At 29.1% G+C, this 1,847-nt stretch overlaps 1 protein-coding gene across 1 annotated transcript in view; it reads right to left on the bottom strand.

Annotated features, from left to right (window-relative positions):
* The window catches only part of LOC105178409 (glycine-rich cell wall structural protein 1.0-like), a 2,089-nt gene extending 627 nt beyond the window's left edge, over nt 1–1,462 (bottom strand). Inside the window, exons 1-2 of the mRNA XM_011101872.1 lie at nt 1,375–1,462; nt 748–855 (exon numbers count right to left, since the gene is read on the bottom strand). Of these exons, the coding sequence (XP_011100174.1) occupies nt 748–855; nt 1,375–1,462 (196 nt within the window). The remainder of the gene's footprint in view (nt 1–747; nt 856–1,374) is intronic.

Here is a 1,847-nt window from a genome sequence, read left to right on the forward strand (position 1 = left end):
CCCTCCCCCCCCCCAACCCCCGCCGCCACTACCACTGCTATCTATATCGTGGGATAGCTCAACAAGTTGTGTTCCTGTATTTTGGCACACATATACCACTTAAAGTTAAAATAAAGAAAAAATAATAACTTCAAAATTGTGAAATCATTAATGTAAATTTCATGTATTCCTGTAATAATTAATGGGTGAGGGTTAATACATATAGTAATTACTTAGAGTCGATGTCTATATATATATATATATAGATATACTAGTCGATGTCAATATATAAATATTTTTTTATATTTTAAAATATATTATAAATAAAAATAAAAGTATAAAATATATTATATTACAAAAAAGTTAATTTATCAGTTAATATAAAATTTGAAAAGTTGAAGTTAGTTATCTTATCAATTGAAAGATGTTTTTTATTTTCAAAAATAAATTTGTGGCATAGTATCATTAACTAGCCATTGTAATACGTCGTCCCTACCTATATATAATAAATAAATAAGTTAATAAAAGAAAATTAACTTAAGAATATTATAGATATAAAAAATTTGGTGTTTAATTTTTTTGTTATATTAGTATAGATAGTTATTATATGTATATAGACGAGAATAGAAATTTGGATAGGGGTAGTTGAAAAATACATAAAAAATATTTTTAGTAATTTAAAAAATTAGTATCATAATGAAAATAATCGTTCGTTGTGGGTAAAAATGAATTTTTATTTATTAGTATAAATAGATAGATTGTACGTACCTCGCCTGCAACAGTACTTCTTGCAACCTTTGGGACCCAATTCACCGCAGCAATATCTGCTTTTGCACTGGCCCCTTTCCCCTTGCATGGTTCCCTTCACTTCGTCGCCTACACCACGGTTGCAAGAAAATTGTTCAGTAAATGATAGGTTTGTGGTAACAGTACAAAACAATTATGTCAACACCTATAAAAATTAGAAATGGGAGTAAATTTATTGATAAATTAGCAATGAATTCAGCAACTAATAAGAATTTTAACTTTATGTGATCTTGAAATTATCATTATAAACGAAATATTTTCTTGCTATGATTAGAAGAAATTTTAATGTTCCAACACCTCATGTTTGGCCTACGCAAATAAATTAAATAATAAATAAAAAGTTCCTGCAATAATTTTAGTAACAAATATTTTGATTAATCAGTAAAATTTTCAGCAAAAACAAAAAAATTCGACGATACCAACTAAATTCTTTTCTTGCTAAACTCGTTGCTAACGTAAATTAGCAATGAATTTTTGTATTGTTGTTAATGGCATTATTTCTTACATATATATATATAATGTGACTTCTACTTTAGATAAGTTGTAGAGAAGATCGGATATACACACAAAGCATATATGTTTGTTTACCTGTTGCTTCATGTCTGGCTTCCTCCGTGAGAGCTGAACAAACAAGAAGAACAATGGCAACGAAAATGAAACAACCCTCGGACTTCATTCTTAATTCTACTACTTCAGACAAGAAAAGGGTTTTTTGAGAATGCAATGATGGTAAAAACTTCTCGGAGTGATCCCTATTTATAGGTGCATGGAAACCAAACCATTACATGGCATGAAGAGGTTTGCTCTTTTAAGACACGTACGTTACAGCCAGCCTTACAGATGAATGTTGAATTTTTTCTTGAATTTTTATGTGTTATTCAAAGTCTTATCAAGTTGATTACGATCCAATTTTGACAAAGTGAGAGGCATATACATATTTACATCACAAATTTGAAAATTTGTGCGATTGCTCTTTCTCGTGCGCATTCCCGAGGATTTGCTAACAACTCACTTAAATAATTTTTTAGAATAATTACACTCTCATCCTCAAATTTGGTATA

The sequence above is a fragment of the Sesamum indicum genome, linkage group LG15 (genome assembly GCF_000512975.1).
Source record: "Sesamum indicum cultivar Zhongzhi No. 13 linkage group LG15, S_indicum_v1.0, whole genome shotgun sequence".
Classification (NCBI taxonomy): domain Eukaryota; kingdom Viridiplantae; phylum Streptophyta; class Magnoliopsida; order Lamiales; family Pedaliaceae; genus Sesamum; species Sesamum indicum.